This window comes from Elgaria multicarinata, chromosome 4, assembly GCF_023053635.1.
Source record: "Elgaria multicarinata webbii isolate HBS135686 ecotype San Diego chromosome 4, rElgMul1.1.pri, whole genome shotgun sequence".
Taxonomy (NCBI): Eukaryota; Metazoa; Chordata; class Lepidosauria; order Squamata; family Anguidae; genus Elgaria; species Elgaria multicarinata.
The window spans coordinates 146,413,037-146,435,493 of NC_086174.1; the positions used below are offsets into that span (position 1 = coordinate 146,413,037).

The 22,457-nt window shown below is 39.4% G+C and overlaps 1 protein-coding gene across 4 annotated transcripts in view; it reads left to right on the forward strand.

Moving 5' to 3' along the window:
• The window catches only part of MACROD2 (mono-ADP ribosylhydrolase 2), a 1,544,544-nt gene that overhangs the window by 225,201 nt on the left and 1,296,886 nt on the right, over positions 1-22,457 (forward strand). For all 4 annotated transcript variants that reach the window (XM_063125349.1, XM_063125348.1, XM_063125350.1 and 1 more), the window contains one exon: positions 18,777-18,806. In XM_063125349.1, the coding sequence (XP_062981419.1) occupies positions 18,777-18,806 (30 nt within the window). The remainder of the gene's footprint in view (positions 1-18,776; positions 18,807-22,457) is intronic.

The window sequence follows — 22,457 nt, forward strand, 5'->3', positions numbered from 1 at the left end:
ATTAGCATCATTAATCATCAGAGTTGCTGCTGTTGTTTTTTTCCCAGGCTATGCTGTTCAATGTAGTCTTAACCCAAACGATTACTCATGTGTTTGGGCTTGGTTACTGCATGTTAGACAGTTTGTAACTTCCTCTCAATTACATCCAAGAAATTGGATTACAGTATCAGCCAATAACTTTGGAATTTACATGTTCTAGTTGGAAGGTCTGCCTAGCAAAGTATTAGGCTCTGACAAAGCTGATGATTGATTGTGTCTGTATATAGCTTTCATACCTTGATGACTGCTCCTCTGCCCTTTTCCATATATGTCACCACAGCTGTATCTGCATGTTCTTAAAGATGTCAGATGTGCAATGCTAGATGCAAGGGGATATTTCATGGTGGGGTGGAGGAGGGGTGTGACTGATGGTATCTCTTTGGGAGAAATCTATGGTCTATTTATTAGAGCAGCTGGAATTGGGAACAGTGGTCCAATGGTGTGCTGCTTTTCCCCCCTTGTTGTAAAATAAATATTTTGAAGGTGGTAGAAGTGGGCTTCTGTCTCCTTCTTCTTACTTTAAGTATATAGCTACCTACCTGAGTAGCCTCCTTTTTGTGTCGTGTGGTTAAATAAAACCTATAGGGAGGGAGCTGCCAGGTTTCCACTGTCGTGCCCCACATATTCTGCATTGGCCAGAAGGCCAAGGGCCACTGGGGGTTGCACCCCGTCTCCTAGGAAGAACTTCATGGAAAGCAGGAGTCCCATCTTGGCCTCACTCATTGAACAGAAAACTAACAGGTGCAGGGAGATTGCTTTGCCCCCCCCCCCAAAGAATACCTATAAGCATTAAAAGTTGGTATCAGAGTTTCTGTTTTTCCTCCTCCCTCCCAATCTCCTTTCCTTTTATGTCATGTAATTTAGATTGTAAACCTGAATGCAGGAACTATCTCACAAATCTTTGTAAGCTGCTCTTGGAGCCTTTTTTGGTAAAGGTTCTTCAACTAATGATCTTCCTACCTACTGGAATGTAAAGGAGGTTATGGTTAGCTCTCAGATTAAGACAAATAAAACGACTGGGACTTATTTATACTAGTGGACTTTGTCATCTGGTTTCATGCATTTGACTCTGTTAGATGTACCATTTATAGCTAACTAAAAATGGTATAACATGGCAAATATCTTCCTACTACTTACATTTTGGCTAAGACTTGGAACTATGCCTCAGGAAGTCCCTGGTTCAAATCCCATCTCTGCCATGAACTCAGTGGCCTTAGGTGAGCCATTCTTCCTATCCTCACACTCCCTCCTCCATTCTGCAATTTGAAGATAATAATACTGATCTGCCTTATAGAGCTGTTGTAAGGATTACAAGGTATTATATATGAAGTGCTTTTAATATTCAAAAGCACTGTATAAAACCCAATTTTTTCCTACTGTTTGAATATATCTGTTGTTATATTTTCAGCTATGTTGAACAAATAAAAAAGAAATATTTATTTACATGCAAATTCAAAATGCTTCAGTTATGGTTATAAATGGAGCCTGTTGGCAATTGCACACAATAGCAGGCATCCTAAAAAAGAAGAAGTGAGAGTTCACATAGAATTGCTGACAATGTTACCTAGTGTCTATTATGGATTAATAGATTAATCTACAAAGAGATTAATCCTCCAGCATTGGATAGAATCCATAGCTGGAGAGAAGACCTCTCCACGCTCTCTGTCCATGTGCTCACAACATATCATAGATAACTACAATAGACAACTACTTGGACTGCAAATATGGAAGTGTATGTGTGGCTGTATAAGCTATTTGTGAATGGCAAGAGTTGTTATTATTCCAGAATCTCATACTTTCTTCTGCTGGTGGTTTCCCACTTCCTTTAGAAAACACAAATATTAGGAACTGTTTCCAAATTCCTTCAAAATCATTTGATTTAGCTATACCTCTTCTGAATTTAATATTACAAGTCAATTTATCATTAATAGCTATATCCCATACTTCTTTATACCATTCTTCAATACAATATTCCCCTTGAATCTTCCAGTTCCTAGCTACAATCAATCTTGCTGCAGTCAGCAAATTCAATATCAATTCCTTGATTTCCTTTTTACATTTAAAATCTTCAAATAGTGACAGTAATGCAACTTTTGGTGTTCGTTCTATCTTCATTCCCACAATTTCTTCAATCTCCAAAAACACCATCTTCCACAATTTTTGAACATAGTTACATTCCCACCACATATGTAAATACGTTCCTTTACCCCCACATCCTCTCCAACAGTTTGCTGACTGCTGATTATTTATCTTATTCAATCTAACCGGAGTTAGGTACCACCTCCATATAATTTTAAAATAATTCTCTTTTAGTCTTACTGACATATTTCTCAATGCTCTTTGTTTCCATAGTCCTGTTGTCCTATTTGTACATTCAAATCTGTCTCCCAAACCATTTTGCCTGAATTATCCATCTTTCCGGGAAAATGGCGTTGGAGGCTGCAGTGCTGTGTGAGTCTCCACGACTCAATAGAATTTAGTTTAGAAGTTTTACTGTTTTATTGACCTATTTTAAGCAGTTTTATTGTTTTATTGTTTTACTCTTTCACTTGTTTTTAATTGCTCTTACTGCCTCTGCATTTCCAGCTTGCAGTTTTGCAGCTCTTGAAGTGCTGCCTCCTTCCTTGAACTGCAAACTGCTTTTTACCAAGAATTTAATTAACACTTGGCAGCTTTCGAGTATTAGTTGCCACTCCCTGAAAGGGGTTTTAAACTTTTTAGTAGGGTGGACTTTTTTAGCTTGCTTACCTCTTGGTCATTTGACTGACCATGAGAAGGAAACGAGTTTTATCACCTCCACAAAATGCAAGTAACGTGCCTCGTGCCAAACAGTGCAGGCTCGACAGTTTTATTGCTCGGCAGCCTCCTCATGCCGTCTCTGCTGCTTCTCCGAGAGATGAAATCACGTTGTCTAACAGATATGCTCCTCTGGCCGAGGGAGGTGAAGTTACCGGTGAGTCTATCTTAGGGGACGCTGGCGTTTCTCAAACAAACCAGCCAACTGGCAAATCCACGGAAAACTCCCAAAGTGAAGCTTCTTCCTTTGAATTACTGGCTGAGCAATGTTTTCTAACAGCGAGGACACTCCAATCGATTAGTTCTAACTTAGAAACTGTGCTTAGCTCTTTAAATAAACTGTTGACGTGGCTCCCAGAAAAGCTTCTCTGCCAAGGCATCCAGGCTCAACCTCCACCACGCCCTCCCCGCTTAGATCTGGTCTTCAAACCTCACTCCAATAATGGAGGCTGTTTATCTACAACCCCCAATAGTGGACCAGATATTGGAATAATAGAGCGAAAAAATGGTGGCCTAGTTCTTCAGCCCTGCTCGATGGTTATAGATGTACATCCCAGAATGAGGACAACACCCATTCTGGGCATTTGTTCAAAGTGCTAACTTAAACCTCAAATGGCTGCTAAATATTCAGCCATCATATTTGTTGGCTGTGGAACTACTTTTCTCTTCACCTGTTTATAAGAGGTACCTATTGAAGTTTACTAAACCTACCACCCCAAATTTACTAATGAAGGAAAAACTTTTTCTGCACACTGTGGGGATCTACCCATCACGGCTTTTTAAAGATCTCCAGGTTAAACCATTAATATCCATCAAAAGCCGCTCTAATTCTACCCTCCAGCTGCAGTGTAATGCCCCCAAACTGAGTAGCAGCAAATCCATGGCTTTTTCAACTGCGGTGACTGAAGAAGTAGATTTACCACACAAAAGCTTTATACCATCCTCCTGCCTACTGTGTGAAGACCAGCCTCAAAGCATTCAGCAATCTCCGAGCAGGCCCTCCGACTCCCTTATCTTGGAACAGGAACTGTCTCCTGATTCACTTCATTCGGGGGTGGAGGGCGATTTCTTTTGTGCTCAGCCCTTGGTCGAAGGGCAACATACCATCTCTACCTTGCAAGATCTGATAACTTTTGGCCAAGACACTCCTGTGAAAGTTGACAATGTTCGTCCGACGTCGTGCCTCTATCCAGGAGTGCTGCATACATCGGTGGGGAGCAAGACGTCATCCATCCCATCCTGCCAACTGCCACAGCTGTCTGGAGGGCTGCCTAATGCTAATCAAGTAGGGCCGACATCAGAGTTAATATCGCCCAGTATCATCGATTCCGACCCACAGCTTCCATCGAACCACATGACAGCAAAAAGGAATGGCTGCATTCAGAGGGACATGGATGGATCACTGATCGGGATTACCCCACTGGATTGATGCCAGTGGCCCCAGGGTGATTCCTACCTCAGGATCATATCCTGGAATATTGCAGGCTGGGCAAACAAACGTTGGGATAGCTGCTTCTGTCAATATATCTCTTGCTTTGATGTGATCTTGCTTCAGGAAACTTGGGCCATGGACACTGTTGTTGTTAATGGATTTTCCTCCTACTCTTTGAATGCTCACCGGGTAAATAAGAAAGGCCGTCCAAGGGGTGGCCTTGCCATTCTGGTGTCCTCTTCACTGATAGCTAAGGTTACTGAATTAGAAAACTGTGAACAACTGGTGTTTGGAATTTGCTTGGAAATTAATGCTAGTCACTTTATTTTTGTGAATGTTTATATCCCTCCTGCTAAATCCAATGAGCAGATCAAGAAACTCTGGCATAAAGTAGAGAGCTATTTATCCACTCAAATTATTAGGTTCCCTGATGCATATTTATATATTCTGGGTGACTTTAATGCCAGGATTGGCTCCAATAACAACGATCTAGAAGCAAGATACCCTATCTTGAGTGAACTTAGGGAAAATCGAAATTTTCCACACAGAAACTCAAAAGATCAGTTTCTGAATTATGCTGGCTTTTGCCTGGCTCAACTTCAGCTCAGTCTAGATTTAATTATTTTAAATGGGGTGGACCTTTGGGAAGGCTCAGGTGAATTTACCTTCTCAAATTTATTTGGTTCAAGCACAATAGATTATGGGCTGGCGTCTAGAAATGCCTTCCAGTTAGTTTATCATTTTTATATAGGTACCAGAACCTGTAGCGATCACCAGCCTTTAACCCTTACTTTATGTGCCCCAACTCCTAATTTAAGACTACCCCATACCCATTTAACTGATATCCTGTTTGAGTGCCCACACAGAATAAGGGTAAAATGGTCTGATAAATTAAGCAGTCTTCTAGAGGAAAGATTAAACTCCGATTCAATAATTCGATTAAGATCAGCAATTTTGTGCAAGGAATCGGCTGCATCCTCTATAAAAGCATATGATGATTTAATCGACTCCTTCCAAGATGCTTTAACTCATGCAGGCAGGTCAGCCCCAGACAATACTGCCCCTACGATCTATAAGGGCCCTACTTGGTTTGATAGAGAATGTTACCTGAAGAAAAATGAGTTAAGGGAGTCGTATATAACCTACAGAAAATCGGGCTACAATTATCTCCCTTCTACCTATTTTCAGCTAAAAAAGCAATATAAGTCCCTCATAGCCCAAAAAAGACGCCAAGCTGAACGAAACTCCTGGTCCCTGCTGTTAAATGCCTCCTTGAATAATGATTCAAAAATGTTTTGGCAGATTGTGTCGGGCGCCTTACAATCCAACTGCCAAGCACCCAGTTGTACAATTCCAGCTCAGGTCTGGGAGGATCATTTCAGAGCCATTTTTACCGACCCAGACACTATACAATCAGCTCAGGTTGATATGCAGGATGTCACTTTCTCTTCCCTCCCCCACTGGAATTCAGTCTCTAAGGAGGAAGTGATTGAATTAATCCAACAACTTAAAGGGGGTAAGGCACCCGGCATAGATTTTATCCCTGCTGAATTTATTAAAACCAATCAGGATTGGTGGGCCCCTTTGTTAGCCGCTCTTTTTACCGTTATAAATCAATCTGGCAAAATCCCTGACAGTTGGAGACACGCAATTGTGGTTCCGATATACAAAAAGGGACATCCAAAGGATCCTGGGAATTTTAGACCTATCAGCCTCCTCTCAATAATAGGCAAGCTTTATGCTCGATTTCTATCTAATAGACTAACTGACATCCTCGAGGCCAATAATGTTGTTACGGAGGCCCAAGCTGCCTTTAGAAAGAATCATTCCACTTCTGATCATGGTCTGATTCTTTTTCACTTAGCCGAGAAACATCTAAAGTTTCTACGTAGCAAACTGTTTGTCGCCTTCATGGATCTGAAGTCCGCTTTCGACTCCATCCCTAGAACTAAACTATGGGAGAAATTAGATAAAATCCTGGTGGACAAAAGACTTCTTAATCTTATAATGGTTCTATACAGCGACAGCAGGATGCAAGTTAGATGTGGCACACAGGGACAGCTTTCAAATGAAATTCCTATGTCTAGAGGAGTAAGACAGGGCTGTATCCTCGCACCTACGCTATTTAACCTATACATAAATGATATTGAGGAGGCCCTGTCTGACCATGAAGGACACTTGCCCAAACTTGGCGCAAGGAAAATTCCTATTTTACTTTACGCAGACGATGCTGTTATTCTCTCCCGCTCTAGACCTGGTTTGAAACATCTTTTAATGAAATTCTCCAACTTTTGTTTGACTAACGATCTGAAAATTAATTTTGAGAAATCTAAAGTCATGGTCTTTGAAAATAGATTTTCTCAACGTCGGTGGTCCCTTGATGGGCATATCCTGGAACAGGTGAAAATTTTCTCCTACCTGGGGCTGCTATTCCATCATACCCTGTCCTGGAGTGCCCATAGATCGGCCACCCTTAATAAAGCTTCAGTCAGTTCAGCTGTAATAACACGCTTTTTCTTTACTAAAGGGGGAATGTTTATACCGTCTGCCATCAAAGTGTTTAATGCCAAGTCTGCAGCCCAGCTTTTATATGCCTCCAATATCTGGATAGGGGGATTAACATCTGAGATAGATAGGCTGCAGACAAGGTTTTTGAGGACCCTTCTTCAACTCCCAAAGTGTGTCCCTAATTCGGTACTTTTGTTGGAAACCGGGGAAAGCTCTCTTTCGCTTAGGGCTTGGTGGTCTGCCTTAAAATTTTGGATGGAAGTTAGTCTTTTTGGGAGGGGCTCAGGTCTGCTTCCCTGTCTTGCTCAGGACAACTATGTGAACAGCTGGTCCAAGCTTCTTGCCAGGAAGGCAGCTTCAATAGGTCTCTCCTCTTCCCTCCTCCTTAATCTGGGCTTGAATTTTGCTTTTAAAGCTATCAAACAAAGACTGTGGGATATAGCCTTCTGCGACTTACGTGCTCGCTCTCATGTCTCTTGCTCTCCCAGTGCATTGCACGTTCATTACGTTGGGCCTCTTCAGCTGGCTGACTATCTAAAGAACTTGTCGGTCGCTAAATATCGTATTGCCTTCTCCAAGGCCAGATGCAATGTTTACTCTATTGAATTACTTCAGGGCAGATATGCTGGTATCCCTTATCAGGAACGACGGTGCCCCTGTAGGAATACGGAAGTGGAGACGATGGAGCATATCCTTCTGTCCTGTAGCTTTTATAATCAGGCCCGCCATCTTATGATTACCCCATTGTTGAGCAAACTGTCCAGAACTTCAGGCAAATTTTATGTTAAGTTTCTGTTGGAAGATAAGTCTTCAAGTGTAACTTTGGCTGTTGCTAAATTTCTTACAGTGGCGGCCAAGATTAGAGCTCTTTGTGTATTAGACTAAAGTTGATAATAGCTCTAATTGTATGATTTCATGTCTGATTCTTGTGTTTGGTTGTTTGTTGTTTGTTTGTTTTCTTTTTATGGATCTATAGATCGCAATAAAGAAAGTAAGTAATTATCCATCAACCCTTTCTCCACCAATATTCTATATATTTCACTCATCAACCCTTTTAACACTGTTCTTTTCTCCCTATAATTTTCTTTCTTAACTATTAATTCCTCAAACTTCGTCAATTCTCTGCAATCTCCGTTATCTCTTACCCACTTTTTAGTCCACTGTGCTAATTGCCAATAATTTAACCAAGTTAATTTTTTATCTTTAAAGTCCTCTTCCATATCCTCTCTTGTATTCATTCCTCTTAACCATTCCCTTAATTTCATTTTATTTTTTTCTATTAAAACTTTACTTAATCTACTCTTTAATTCCTCCGGGAAATTCTTTAACATTATTACCGGTGATAAAGGGGATCTGCTCGGAAGCAGCTCCCCTTTATATTTACTCCAAATTTCCCAGTGAGACCTCAAAAGCGGGTTATCTATACTTTCTACCCATTTTTTTCCCCTTCCCTAAAAAATACATTCTCCAGATTAATCTCTATGTTACTTGTAGTTTTATCCTCCATCCAATCTAATTCTCCTATTCCTGTAATTGCCTCCACAATATGTCTTAATCTGTTAGCTACATAATATAGTTTAATATTTGGGAGACCCAATCCTCCCTTTTTTTGACTTAAATACCATTTACTTTTATTTACCCTCGCTTTCTTATCACCATTACAATAATTATTTATAATACTTTGCCAACTTTTTATCTCTAATTCTGAAATTTTTATTGGTAGCATCCTAAACACAAAATTAATCTTTGCTAAAATCTTCATTTTTATTTATGCTATTCTTCCAAACCAGGATAAGTTTAATCTTTTATATTTTTCCAATTTTGCTAAAATCTCTCTTTTTAACACATTTAAATTCTCTTTCTCTAAGCTCTCTAACTTCTGCGTAATTTTTATTCCCAAATATCTAATCTGATTCCTAACTCTCATTTCTCTTCCTTTTCCTTCCCAATCCTTCTCTTCCTTTTTAGTATAGTTAAGCAACATCATTTCTGATTTGGACCAATTTATTCTTAACCCAGTAACATCCTCAAATTCTCTCAGTTGCTGTTTAATTCTCCCCATCTTTTCTATTGGATTTTTAATAGTCAGCAACGTGTCATCTGCAAACATATTCAGTTTAATTTTTTTCATACTACCTATTCCTTCAATCTCCTCATCTTCTCGTATTGCATTCACCAGTAATTCCATTACCATTACAAATAGGATCGGCGAGAGTGGACATCCTTGCCTTGTCCCTCTGGCTAGTCGTATCTTATCCGTCACACCATCATTCACTACCACTACGGCTGTATTTTGAGAGTACAACTGTTCTATTATAGCTTTAAATTTATTTCCGAATCCCATTTTATTTAAAACCATCTTTAGAGCTTACCAGCTCAAACAGTCAAAAGCCTTGAAAATATCCAATGCCAGAATTCCCGCTTTAACCCTAGACTTATTTATCACCTGTATTACATTTAGAACCCTTCCCACTAAATTAGGCATCTGTCTACCTGCTACAAATCCACATTGATCCTCCCCTATATATTCCTCTATAAATTTATTCAACCGCCTTGCTAAAATAGTTGAAAAAATCTTAGCATCTCTGTTTATTAATGAAATAGGTCTGTATGAATCAGGGACAGTCAAATCTTTATCTGGTTTTGGTATTAAAATTATTAATGAATGTTCCCATGATTCTGGTGTTCTTTCTCCTTCCAATATGGAGTTATACAACTTCAATATTTTTGGTACTAATTTTTTTTTAAAAACCTTATACTATTCTGAGCCTAGACCATCTACCCCCGGTGATTTACCCACTTTCAGATTCTCAATTACTTCTTCTACTTCTCTTTGAGTTATTACCTTTTCCATTAACTCTTTATGTTCTATTTTTATTCCCTTCTTTATATACTTTCCATATAAGCTTCCAACTTCTGTTTTTGAGTATCCTTTCCCTTATACAATTCTTGATAAAATTCTTGAAATTTTTTTATTTTACCCTTCATTGTATGACAATAATTCCCTTGTTTATCCTTCAATAATTCCTATCCCATTCCTGGCTTTTTCCTTTTGTGTGAGCCTGGCAAGCAATATAGAATTTCTATTGCTATTTTCAAAATACTCCCTTTTCATATATATTAAATTTTTCTGAACTTCCTCTAAATTTAAATTTTCTAATTGTTTTTTCTTTGCTTGTATTTCTACTAATTTATATTTATTTTTAGATTGCCAATAATCTTTCTCCAATTTCTTAATCTCTTCCTCCAATTGTTCCTGCTCTGCTATTTGTTGCCTCCTTAAATTACACATTTCTCTAATACATATCCCTCTTGTTACTGCCTTCATGGTATCCCAAACTACTGCCCTTGACGTTCCTCCCTTCTCATTAATTTCCCAAGTCACTGTCAGTTCTCTTTGCATTTTTTCTACCACTATATTGTACTTCAAAAGTTTTGTGTTTAATTTCCACCTAAACGCTTCTTTATAATTCTTTCTAACTGTAAACTCTAAACTTAGCAATGCATGGTCTGTTACTTTTATTACCCCCATTTCCATTTTACATACCTTACTTGCAAACTCTTTTGAAACCAATATATAATCTATTCTAGAGTATGTATGATGAACTGAGGAGTAGTAAGAGAAGCCCGGATTCGACCCATTCAGTAAACGCCAACAATCTACATAATCTTTTTCTTTTACTAGTTTATTCAATATAGTAATATTATTTCTCTTTTCCACATTAGTGGGGTTTGATCTATCCACTCTATTATCCATTACCATATTAAAGTCCCCAGCTAAAATAAGATGCCCCTCTGTCTGGGAAAGCCGCCAAATGGCTTGACAAAGACAAATGAGCACAGCTGGTATCTTAGCAACAGTGAGTTTATTGCAGTTACAAACTTGGAAAGCAAACGAAGGGGAAAAGGGCTTGAGAAGTAAATAGACGTAGTAGGGCAAGGTGCAAGCTTACAGAGAGGTCAATGTCCGGTCCGAGGTCCAGGGAGCGTGACAAAGCGGAGGCACAGTAGTTCAGTCCAAGGTCAAGCACAGCCGACGGTCAGCAAGGTCCAAAGATACAGTCCAGGAGTCACGGGAGCAGGCACGGGCAAAACGTTGTCAAAAGCAGTCCAAGGTCGCAATAGGATTCCAGAAGTCGTCAGGCGTGGTCACGGGGTCCGGGAGTCAAGGCTGGGTTCAGGAACTCGGTATCTGGAGCAAGGTGCGTGGTCAAGAGATCTCAGAGCCAAAGCTTCCGCCGAAGAACTCAGATAATCTCTGACAATTTGGCAGGGCTCCCGGCTGCTCTTTTATCCTCAGTCAGAGTGCTGAGTCAGAGTTTCGCAGCTGATCTCTGATTGCCTGGCGTTTCTGTTGGAGACGGCTAGACCGGCGTCTGGTGGCCTTCTCCGCCCGTAACTGGCTGAAACTGGGCTTTTCCGTCTCTTCCTCAGCTCCCTGCGGCTCCTCCAGAGTCTTTGCCGGCATCAGGCCCTCAGAGCTGGCAGAGGTTCCTGTTGGCCTTGGCTCCTCTCCCTGAGGCTCTGCCACAGCCTCTGCCAGTCTATTCTCATCACCTGAGCCAGGCCCCTCTGCACTGGGTCCAGCCTCTGCCAGCTCCCCCTCATCTCCCGACTCCACTTCCATGCAGGGCATGACACCCTCCCTAAACTCCTCTATTTCTTTAAATAATTCCATAAAAAACTCTCTATGTCTCTCATTGGGGGCATAAACATTGACTAATGTATATTGTTCACTTTCAATTTGTCCCTTTATCATAAGATATCTACCATTATCATCCTTTTTTATAGTTTTCAATATAAATCCACTTTTTTTTGAAATCAAAATTGCGACTCCATTTTTTTTTTGATGTCCCCACCCCAATGACTTTTCATAATAAACTGACCACTTTGTCCGTATTTCATTTACGCCGTCAAGTTTTTGGTGTGTTTCTTGCATCATAATTATATCAGATCTTTCTTTATTTAACATTTGTTCTATTCTCCTTTTCACGACTGCCCCCAGACCTTTAACATTAAGCGTTGATACTTTAATTTTTTTATTCATATTTACCCTTTTGATTTTTCTTCCGATCCCGTGTGCTCTGCAACTCATAAACATACACAACAAAAAACACAAACCCTAAACCCCCCTTCAACTCACTCCCTCCCACCCTATTAAACCCCCCCATTCTCCCATCCCCCCACCTCCTTCCCCCCCATATCCCCGTAAGTCTACCACTCCGGCCATTAACTACCTTAAGGGAGGGGGGGAGGCGGAGCTCCGCCTGAGCGGAAAGATCTCTATACTTAACAGCTTTTATGTATTATTATCTCATAACCATTCAACATTTTACCCCATCCCAGACACCCCGCTTCAGCTCCGTTTCCAGCTTCAGCTCCAAGACTTGCTTCCTTAGATAAACCCAGACTCTTCAGCAACTCCTTGCCTTGATCCAAAGAGGTTACTCTGTGTTGACTCCCACCATATGAAAACTTTAAGAAAACAGGGTAACCCCAAGCATATTTTATTGCGTTTCTTGTTAACGTTTCAGTTATTTGCTTAACGCTGCGTCTCCATTGGAGTGTTTGCTGACAAAGATCGTTGAATACTTGCACTGTTTTGCCTTTATATTTTATCATAGCCATGGACCTCAATTTCTTCATCACTTGCTCCTTTTTATAATAACTGCCAAATCTCACAAGAATGTCCTTGGTTCCTCTGTAATTTGCTCCTCCCACTCTGTGGATCCTCTCCAGGTCACAGTCTTTTATATCCAGATCAGGCATCATATCATTGAACCATTTCAGTATTATTTTTCTCAAATCCTCTGCTGGTTCTTCAACAAAGTGTTTAATTCGTACGTTGGAGCGTCGGTCCTGATCCTGCAATTGAATCAGCTTTAATTCTTGTTCTTGGAACTTCACCTCACAGCTTTTTTCAAAGACATCCTGCCTTTTCTCCACTAATTTTACTTCAGCATCTAGCATCTTTATAGCTCTATCATTCTGAGCGATCTTGTCTGCGAGCACCCCCATCCTCTTATCCGCCTTCTTATCATTTTCATCCATCTTCTTACTCAGTGTTGCTGTACTGTCCAAAATCAGCCTCTTCAGATCTTCCATTGTAGTTGAAGTTGGCACCGTGCCAGATTTCTCCGCCATCTTGACAGATCCGTTGCTTTCACTCCCGCTGTTTTGTGAACTTTCTTCTGTAACCACTTTCTCAAGACGGGCCCAATTATGATTAGAAGGCCGTACTCTTTGCCAGGCAGCCTTCCCAGGTTTTTTTTTTTTTTAATTTTCTAACGTTCGGCATGGATCTATTTAAAACTCTCACTCAATGTCCCGTTTACAGTCCGCACCGTCTCTTTCCTACGCAGATAAACACTTCTTTCTTCGATGCTTTTCAAAGGGTGAATTTACTGCCAATTAGTCCTTTTCCTCAGATAAGGAATATAAATCACTGTGCTTTATCAGACTAGGAGACAGAAGAGCTCTAACATTCCAAAGCCAGTTTCATTTTCATCGCTCCCCCCTCTGTTCCGTCTGATTAATTTACAGCCAGACACCGGGCTGCTTTTCACAATCCTTATGCTGATTCTGCTTCCAAAAACAGGATTTCCACCCTCTCTTAGCAATCATAATCATTTTCCTTCATTTTCATTAACGACCCATGCCTTTTAAATGAGATAATTAAGTTTCAGTTCCCCCCCAAACAGGAGTCTCTCAAGAAGAAATCTTACCCTTCGTGGTGTCCAGCTCCGCCCCCCATAGATTATGTATATGTGGCATCCCTGCTATTGAAGATCTAGCTCACTATTTACTTGAATGTTGTATGTATTCAAAATGTAGACAAATCTATCTATCTATGTTTTTAATACGTGTGAGAAACTGGACAGTGAAGGATAAATTGTCCTTCCTCCTACGTGGTTCTAATTATTTTGTGACTCAGAGGGTTGCCCTTTTTGCTCTCAAAGCAGCCAGCATAAGGAAAAAAGAATTAGAAAAATGGCTTAATAAGTAGGTTTTATTAAATCTCGCAACACAAGGAGTTTTATTAACTGTTAGTCTTAAATAATATATCATATAGGAACTGTATATTGTTTTAAATTGTAAATTTTAATTAATGCCTGTATGTTTTTAACAATGACGTGATCTTTTGAAATGGTCGGAAGACTTATTTAATTAAGTTTTATTCATTCATACAATAATATTGTCGGCCAACTACATTTTTCACAGATGGTTCAAAATATATAACTAATTTTCAGTGCTATCACCACTACCTTATCTAAGATTTTCCTATGCAGAACTCAGAAGAGTTGCTTGTTTTCAACATTCCCACGTTGTTTTTTATTTGTCCTGGATGTTTTTTTGTGGGTATATGAGAGAACGGATCGATCAAAATACCAATGACAGGTAAAGATATATTCTGAAACATGTAAGTGGAAATCTAGCTGCTTGTATTGTAAATTGCTAGTATCCTGCTTGCTAGCTGTCACCTGTCTGTGATGTTTTATTGATGAAACAAGAAAGTGTCCTTTCTCTCACCAATCACAAAAGAGTGCCTTCCTTCTCTCACAAAATCCAGGTTCAACACTATCTATCTACTGCAATTTAATAGTATAAACAAAAGACTTGTTTTTCAGAATGTGCAGCTTGGATCAATACAATGTGAATTAAGTGCTAAAGTTTATTTTATTATACCAACAGATGCTCAGTTGCATGGAATATCAGTGGTGTGTGGATTTTTTAAAAATTATTTATTTATCAAACCCATTAGTGCATGCTGAAAAGATGATCCTGAAAAAAATAGCATTTTTAATGTGCTTAAATGTCTGTTTTTCAGAGAAAGTAATCAATGCTGCTCATTTAAATTGTGTACAATGTCGCAAACATGTTATCTCCAGAGGCACTGCAGAAATACAGTTCTTTGTTGTAAACAAATCCTACAATACTTGTAAAATATATTTCACTATGTGGAAATGTATGTCCACTAAAAAAAAATCGATTTCTACTTTCTGTGCATCCAAGTATGTAATGCAAAAATCCAAGCTGATTGTGAATATTGAAACTGAACTGAATTATTTTGTTGACAACATTATCCACAAAGGGCAGTAACCAGTGCTGTTGACCTGCAAGCTCTAAACATACTGCATTTGTGGGAATGATGGATAGTGCAACAGGAAACTAGTGCTTGCTGGTGCAAATTGGGAAACTAGCCAAAACTATCACTTCTCAAATGGGACAAATCTACAGAGTTCGCTTCAGTGAGTTCTACTGACTTGTCCAATTTTGGAAGATGTAGTTTTGACTAATTTCTGATTGCACTAACCTGTGCTGACGGTAATTTCCACTAGCACAGTGGGCAAATTGGATACTACCCAAATAGAGAATTCTAAACTGAATTTATTATTTGTGTTTCCATATTCTTCTCCATCTGATCAGATAATACTGTGTTATCTAATAATAATTCATTTCATGTATAACAACTAATAGTGAAATGAAGAATTAGCATATGTGTGTATCAAGAACAATAGCATTTATTCTTCTCAAGGCGAAAGCTTCTCTTAAGGCTGGCAGGGGTCCATGAGAGTCCATCCAGGCTCTTTGAGGCTGAAATCCTGGAGTTTGCTACTGGCCCCTCGATCCTTCCCTTACATTCTCTGTAATCACTTAAGGTTGTGTACAACCCATCCCTTCATTATTGTGGGATGTTTTGCTTTTCTGTCTCATAATCTCAAATATCCATGGAAACTGAAATCCTTGCTTTACGAGCTGCAGTTGTATATCAGGATCGCATTCAAATCCAGGTCCTGCTCATGACTTTCAATGCATTATTCATCAGAATGTGTATTTGGATGTGCATGCAAATATCCATTCCCTTCTTAAAAACCTGACTTTCAGTGGGATGCATTTAAAGATGCCCACCCCATTCATATCATATCATAGTCCATTTTGTCTTAGCAAATTGCCATTATACACAAAAGCCCACCCCTTTCTTAATCTGCTAGTTTGCACATCCAACCACCAACAATTTACCTCTCCTTAACGAAACAGCCTGTCTTCACATTTTGGTTAATAAACCTACAATTTGTTGCTGTAAGTGCTGCTGCCATTTGAATATGCAAGCTTCCATCCACTCAATTGGAGGTTGTTCCATGATGTGCAAACCAAGACAGCATGTGGGAAGCATTGGATAAGCAACCAAAGTTATCCGAATAACTTCTGCCCAAAGAGATACCCTGGTGGTGGCATGCGACCCACGATTGCCGCTGTTATGTGCGAACTGGGTCATAATAGAATTGGACTGAAGATAGATTTGGGATGACTATCTACACTAGGAAGAATTATAACAAACACAGCAGACATCTAATCTGATGGATTAAATATATTGAACAAAGCAGCAGCTGAAGCAAAAATGATGGCAGCAGTGCTAAAAGTGAGGGCATAGATCAGGGTTAGGCAACTTTTCTGAGGAATAATAATACTAATAATACTAATAATACTAATAATTTCTTACCCGCCTCTCCCTTTGGATTGAGGCGGGGAACAACATTAGTACAGGAATCAATACATTTTACATTGATCTGGTTAGGTCTGCCAGAAAAGGCTAGTCTTTAAAGCATGGGCACATCTGGAAATTTGGGAAACTGTCTCGGGCATGATTGGAAAATGTCTGCCATGGGAGGTATAGCATAACCTTTAAAATTGTATACATGTGGATTTAAATGTCCCTTTAAAGCAAGTCATTAGGTTAGTTTCTATCCAGTATAGGTGAACTACTTTAAAATGGTGGTGAAAATGACACTAAGACCAAAAATGTTGTATGTGTGAGCAGTAAGAGTAGTAAAGTAGGGAATCCTGTATGGTTAGAGTGTTTGGCTGGTTCAAAACCTCATTCAGCCTTGAGGCTCCCTGGGTAATCTTTGGCCAGTCACTCTCTCAGCCTAACCTACCTCACAAGGTTTTTGTGAGGATAAAATTTTGGGGAGAAATGTGCATGTCAGCCTTGGAGGAAAGGCAAGCCCCAAAAGTCAAACATCAATCAAACAAAGGCCAGTAGCTGAATTTGAAGATTACAATTAGAATCCATGCATTCAGGAGCAACTAAATGCACTCAGGATTAACTAAAATGGACAGGTTATGGTGAAATCCTATGTATGTTTAGACAGGGAATAGTCCTACAACTCCCAGTCCTGCGAGTTATAGGACTATTTTTTTCTGGCTAAACATGCATAACATTGTGCCTTAACCTGTTCTTTTTAGTTGCCCTTGAAGGCGTGCCCAGTAAGGAGGCAGCTTTGTTACAATGGCAGAAGTTAATAACGGGGAAGCCCCACTTGGTATACAATGCCAGTGAAAGCAGCATTTGGGGGAAAGGAGGAAGAAAAGGATACTTCCATTGCATGTTGTGTGTGGAAATGCACATCATGTAATGATGCTTCAGGTGTCCTTATCTGTACAAACTACTTGTGCATTGCCTCCTCTTCCCCCACCCTTCCTCCTAGGTGATCATGGGTGCACGGGGAGAAGGAATGCCTGAAATACATTGCCATTGTCCAGGGATAGACCTCACTGATGCAGGAGGCAACACACCTTTAGGCTTCACACACAGTTAAGTGTTGCTAATGCATGATGAAAGAGTTTTAGTCTGTGCTACTTCTTGCTTGAGATTGCCAGTGCAATTTCTTCTGAATTAATTAAATTTGCAACGAGTAAAATAAACTCACTGGTATAAGTAGAAATGCCCAGTGAACATGTAACAGCATTGTGTTCATGTTTAATTATGACCGCAAGAGAATGGCGCAAGAGCACCGTTATGTGCTTTTCTGTTGTTGTGTTCTAAAACTGACAGTGTGGTCCCAGTGTGGGAGATTTTGTGAGCATTTCAAGGATTATAGTTTAAGTTAAAATGACCAAAAGCTCCTATACACTGAGGGGAAAATTCTGGAATGGCAGAATGATGGATTTAGATGACATTTTTTAGGATTTAGTACTTTCCGCTTTCAGTTTCTAAGCTTTCTACTATTGTACTGATCAGACATCTGTTGATGGATTATATAGAGGTGAAAGTGTTATCTTCACAGATGAAGTCGTGGTTTGGTATATGCTGCAGTAGTTAAGTGTATTTTGGTTTGTGTGAATGCACACATGGGTGTTCATGCATATGCATATGATTCTATTAATGAGTTTTACTGCTCTAAGATTTCTACTCTTAAAGTTTAGCAGCATTAAATATCATTACTAGAATATTTCTTTCAATTGTGTCACCTCCCTATTCGGCATCTCCTGTGAAATATGTGATATGGAGAACTTTTTCTTCATGTTTTATTTATGGATGAGTAAGCAACCTCGTACTCACCCCCAAATTAATCGAGCCCTTTGAACATTAAAGACAAATGCTCTCAGGGGTGGTGGTGGTAGTTTCTCTGTTGGTTCAACTTCAGCAGTTGAAGGGCTCAATGCCAGACTCTTCTTGGGGAAGGGGGAACTGGTAATAGGCAGTGGAGGGTGTTCTAGAAGCAATGGTAAAGTTCTGGAGAGGCCTTTTCTTAGGTGGGAATTCATGCTGTAGCAGTGGAAACCCTACACATGTCTATGCAGAAGTACCTCCTATTGAATCCAACCCAGTTGAGTGGCTATGGGATTGCAGTCTAAGCATAGTTTCCGCAGTACTTTTTGGGGCTGAACTTCAAATTCCATAATCCCCAATGGGGGAAAACGCTTAAAGCAACTTTTCCAGCCAATGAGATGTCCATCAGGCCCAAGACATTAAGGGCCTTTCAGATTAATGTGCAACTTAGTCTATCACTTTCACTTCAGCTATGTAAAAAAAAGAAAGAAGCTTCACATTTAAACGTTTGTGGAATGCCTAAAGTCCTTGTATCAAGAGAGAAAATTGGTTGTCTTAAGAATTTAATTAACTTTTTGTTTTTTGGTATTAACAGAGAATGTATTTTTTAAAACTGCAAGTTTATGTGTGGAAATGTAATCCTTGGTTCTGTTTGTTCTTCTATAGCTAATGCAACTCTTCTTGGAGGTGGCGGTGGTAAGTTTGACTTCTCTTTTCCTAAATATTGCATGGAACAAAGTGTATTCTTAAAAAAGTTAAAATCTAATCATCAGAACAACATTGGATAGGTCGATTTGACATTGGGCAATTTGAGCATATGTTGTAAATTCTAAATGTCTGCCATTTTAAAAATATGGATAGTCGTTTAACATCCTGATGGGAAGAGGTTAGTCTTGAAAATGATGTTTGTTGGTGTAACCCACTTAAAATTAACTCTTAGGGCAGCCCGCCTACTAACAGGGACTGGCCGGTGAGATCACATTATGCCAGTCCTTTTACAACTTCAGTGGCTGCCAGTCCAGGTCCAGGCCCGATTCAAAGTGCTGGTATTGACATTTAAAGCCCTAAACAGTTTGGGGCCAGGTTATTTGAAGGAACGCCTCCTCCCATATGTATCTGCCCGGACCTTAAGATCATCTACAGGGGTCCTTCTCCGTGAGCCCCTGCCAAAGGAAGTGAGGCAGGTGGCTACTAGGAGGAAGGCTTTCTCTGCTGTGGCACTCCGGCTGTGGAATGAGCTCCCCAGAGAGGTCCGCCTGGTGCCTACACTGTACTCTTTTCATCGCCAGCTGAAGACCTTTTTATTCTCTCAGTATTTTAACACTTAATTTTAACTTAAATTTAAATTTTACTGTTTTAACTCTGTATTTTAATCTTATATCAATTTTGCTGCATGGTTTTATCCTGGTTGTGCTTTTTATACTGTATTTTGTATTTGTGTTTTTAACCTGTTGGTTGTTTTATTATGGTTTTAATTTTTGTGAACCGCCCAGAGAGCTTCGGCTATTGGGCGGTATAAAAAAGTAATAAATAAATAAATAAATAAATTAGGGTGAAATCCAATATAAGTGCTACTTAGCGTTGAGCCATTGAAATTAATGGGACTTAAGTTCATCATGACTGAAGTACTTCTTCATGCAGCACATAGTTAAACTATGGAATTTGTTACCAAAACACTGTACCATACAGTGATGGCTACTAATTTGGATGGCTTCTAAAGGGGATTAGATAAATTCCTGGAGGAGAAGGCTAGCAATGGGAATTAGTCCTGATGGCTATGGGCTACCTACAGTATCAGAGGCACTAAGTCTATGTAGACTGGTTGCTGGGGAACATGGGTGGGAGTGTGCTGTTGCACTCAATGTCCTGCCTGTGGGTTCCTTGTTAACATCTGGCTGGCCACTGCGTGAACAGAATGCTGGACTAGATGGACCTTGGTCTAATCCAGTATAGCTCTTCTTACATTCTTATGACTAATTTAAGCCTGATTCCTTTCAGTGAGTTTACTTTAAGTAGGACTTACATTGGATTTTACTCTTAGTTTTGAAATCACTGCAATCTGATTTAATCCCATAATCTTCCCCAAGGTTAATTTCGCGGAGTTCAATTTTGGAAAAAAGGTTGAAGGGGCAGGAAGGAGTGTTTAGTTTCTGAATCATTTGGTATCCCTGATTGCTGCTGTATAATATGTGTTTGAAGGAGAATCCTAACTGACTGGTGGAAAAGAATAACTTGGCACATGATAATGTCACTACTTCTATTGCTCAGAGAAATGGTAACATCTCCCCCCTCCCCTTATGAACCTTTTATTATTTTGCTTTCTGTTTTGTAGCTCTGAAAGCTGTCTCAACAATTCGGGGGGGGGGGAAATAACCTGTGGTTGATTTTTGGCATTTCTGTTGCTCATCTTGCTTGTACAGGAAAAAAAAATGAGGGAGGGGAGGAAGGTTTCTCTGCTGGAAATCCTACAAATGCAATAGTAGTAGTCAGATTTTCTAAGCATCATTTCTGGCTATAGTTAAAAGGACCTGACGTTCTCAGTCTACAAATGGAGGGGGGAAATATCAGTTTAAAACATAAAGGCTGCTTGACGTTTTGAGAATTCTCTAAGCATTGGCCTAGTGTGATTGCTAGCAGTGCAGATTCACTATCTTGGGATAAATATGTACACTTGGTTTTTGAGTGCATTCTATGAGCACATTGGTAACAAAAGAGTAAAGTAATCGGAACATTTCTTTCATTTACGAACCTAATTGTATTTGTTAATGAGGTTACTATCATTTTTGTGGTGGGGTGAGGAGTGGAGAATGTCAGATCTATTGCTCTCAGATCCTACAGCCCTGAAGGAGCAGAAAGGGTGGTCAGTGACCTTGAGTTGGTTGTGGGTGGGTAGCAGAAATACATAAGGAACTATACAGAAATGTATGGCTTCTTCCAAAGGTAGGTCCAGTGTTTGTGAAGGAATGTTGTGCATTTGATACTTTGACTCCCATTCTCTTCCTCTTTGTCTTCGACATGCTCTGAATTTGACAGCTCAGAATGTGTAGGAGAGATGCAATTTTGGGAACTGGTTTTCTTACATATGCCATATTTTATACCACATTATCAAACTATGTGTTATGTAAGACATCTGCAAGCTACCTCTTTCATCTGATCCTTTTGGTTTTAATTATGTTACATTTTGGAAGTAATCCACAAAGACCCAGCAACATCTACAATATATAAGTAGTAACTGTGTTATACTAAGTTATAGAATCACAAATAAATGTTTAGACACTTACAGTTCTTGAATTACATGCAACCAGTAGTCTTTTTGTTTTTAATGAATAGTGTCAACCACGTACAATAGACAAACATTGGAACACCAGTAAAAGCTTCCACATAAGGTTTTCTTCAAGTTGATGTAAAAATAGCTTTTAATTCCTTGCGGGGTGGGAAGTGGATGGAGAGGAATTCTTCTTATTGAATTCTAGCTCAAGTTGTTAACCAGCATACATTCTTTCACAATAGCTTTGTGTTGAGTTGACTGGCTATATCATGGAATTATATGTTACTGGGTCTTTGTATTGGTGAATCTAGATTATTGTAGTAAGATCCTCAGTGTGTATAGCTATACAATTTGAAAGTACGCAAGAACTAATGAGGGACACAAAAAAGGTAATTAAAACATATATCTAAAACATCAGGAAACTCAAAGTAGTTATGAAAGACTATAGTATTTATGTATTTTTAAAAGTTTCTTCCTGCCTTTTGGGTAATTGTGTGATGAGTCCTCATTTTTATGGCAAGTGTGATGACTTCAATTTTATTCCACAGAGAGCTGCGTTGGAATTGCATAGATACTTAATACTTTCATCTTGTTAAAGAGCACTTCAGTCATTACCCATAAATGCTGATCATTCCTACTTAATATTGACAGTAAAGCTTTTTGTCATATTTTTCTAGCTCAACAGTAATCCTTTTAAACTTAAAGCACTCTTACCAGTTAAAAGCAAAGGGAGTATATACATTTTTCCTAGCCATGTTTTCTCTGAAATGCCTTTGGTAAAGAAACATTATAGGAACCCTTTCCTTACTCAAGGAGATAAACAATATGGGTGCAAAGCTGATCACTTTGACATGATTTGGATGGAAGGGATTTAAGCACTTGTTCAACTCTCCAGCTGACATCAGTGGGACATAAAACTTGTCAAACTTTGACTGGATATTTCTACATTGTTCTACATTTTAATATATCAAAATGACTTGTACTATTATTTCAATATCACCAGTCTCTTAATGTTTCTTAAGAAAACTAACACACATTTAAGCATATTTAAGCTGATTAAGTTCAGTAGGCTTGAGTGT